The sequence below is a fragment of the Sphaeroforma arctica genome (assembly GCF_001186125.1).
Source record: "Sphaeroforma arctica JP610 unplaced genomic scaffold supercont1.5631, whole genome shotgun sequence".
NCBI classification, from domain to species: domain Eukaryota; class Ichthyosporea; order Ichthyophonida; genus Sphaeroforma; species Sphaeroforma arctica.
The window spans coordinates 1-1,906 of record NW_014034927.1 but is presented as its reverse complement, the minus strand read 5'-3'; the positions used below and the strand labels follow the sequence as shown (position 1 = coordinate 1,906).

The 1,906-nt window shown below is 42.7% G+C and overlaps 1 protein-coding gene across 1 annotated transcript; it reads left to right on the top strand.

Moving 5' to 3' along the window:
- Positions 1-280: 280 nt before the first annotated feature.
- SARC_15111 (hypothetical protein) lies at positions 281-1,428 on the top strand. Its single transcript, XM_014290762.1, has 2 exons — positions 281-427; positions 969-1,428. The coding sequence occupies exons 1-2, from the start codon at positions 310-312 to the stop codon at positions 1,424-1,426; spliced, it is 576 nt and encodes a 191-aa protein (XP_014146237.1). The 5' UTR covers positions 281-309; the 3' UTR covers positions 1,427-1,428.
- The last annotated feature ends 478 nt before the right edge of the window (positions 1,429-1,906 follow it).

Below are 1,906 nucleotides of genomic sequence, written 5' to 3'. Positions count from 1 at the left end.
TATATCGGAAATGGACACGTTCATAGTTCATAATTGGTTACGTAGGCACGTTTTGTTCACTTGTCACACTCAATATCAGACCTGTCTGTCACAACCTGCGCCTAGGCGCAATTGCAGAACATGAGACATGCATCGTTAATCATATCCTAAATTTAAGCGATTGTGAATCGAAAGAAGTATACTATCAATCGTGAAAATTCATACTTAAGAAACCTAATCGACTTCAGGAAGCGCGCTTATATTACGTGTATTCTCACTGTTTGTTTCGGTGGTGCGCTACAGGATAGTGATGGATGTCGAGACCACTTCATGACTACATATATAGATATACCGACAATGCCGTTACCAGACTCATGTTTGCAGAAAGATATCGCTCTAAGAAATGTTCACACCTCGATGACACCTACCATTATGCCTGAGGCGGCAGGTACGTAGATCCGTATACCGCTGAGGACATGCGATTTGTTTATGTGTACGATGTTGGTCTACTTGTGTACTTTGAGTTTAAAGAGAAGTTTGATTTGTTTACTGAACATTCGGAATATATTCCAGGTATGGATTATGCACAGACTCCTTTCTTGTTGGGTGTAGTTGGATGTACAATTGGAAACTGGAGGCTAATTATAGCGATGGTAGTTGTGTGATCTGCTATGATTTAACAGACAGCAGATTGCATATTCACGTGTTCGCCAATAAAGTAGAGATCAGTAGGGCGTCCATAACCGTCCAGGATCTGACTTGTTTCACTCACTTATTAGGTGCTTTTACGGTATGCCATTTCCAGACGTGTGAGATATAAAAAGGTTCGATGATAGCGACGCAAAATTTGAGTTAAACAATGCAAGTTCGACTATTCTGCAGTATATCTATCGGTATGTATCTGCTTCACGGAGCACAGTTCACATTTCCATCCGAACACCTGAATATAGATAACACCAACTGTATTCGACTGTGTCTACCCATTCCAGGATTTCTCCCGTTAAGGGAAGACTTTGATATCGACTGGGATAACGATGCCGAAGAAGTGGTCAAGGATGTTGTACTACAAGACGACGATCTACCCATCGACGTGGCCCTCAAAACCGCCATCATCGAATCGTACAACCGTGCCTTGGATGAGAGGGGCAAGATGAGAGATCTGGTGATTATGAATGGCCTGCTAGACGGTGACAACGACACGCCCCATAGAAGTCTCGGCCATACCGGAACGAGCATGTGTAGAAGTTCGCACAGCTCTGGTGCCAGCGGGGCGGTGTTTGGGGATGGAGTGAAGGGTCTTAGTAGTACAGGGGTGGGTGGTAGTGGCTCCATTGGCAATGGAGGAGGCACTGCATTCCAGAGAACCAATACATCCACGAGCATGGGCAGGGCAGCAAGCACCGATGTACAGGCGCAGAGCCAACAGCCTCATGGAACCGGGAAGTAAGTGTAGATATGTATCATGGACCATATTGCATGTGTTCGTATACTGTAAATGTATCCATGGCATTGGTGATAGTATTGTATGTTAGTACGCTTGGTTTGACTTCATGAGATATTCCTATTGATGCCACTTTGTTCTTGATCGTATTGCGAGCCCTGTGCGGCATACGAACATTGTAGTCTATGAAATCGGACTGGAAAACATGTGTCCTTGGATGATGTGTAGTTATATATGTGCATACAAGTATTCTCTCTCTCTCTCTCTCTCTATCACACACACACACATACACGCACACGCGCGCACACACACATCTATGTATGTATGTATAAACGTATGTATGTATGTATGTATGTATGTATGTATGTATGTATGTATGTATGTATGTATGTATGTATGTATGTATGTATGTATGTATGTATGTATGTATGTATATATGTATGTATGTATGTATGTATGTAGTATGTATGTATGTATGTATGTATG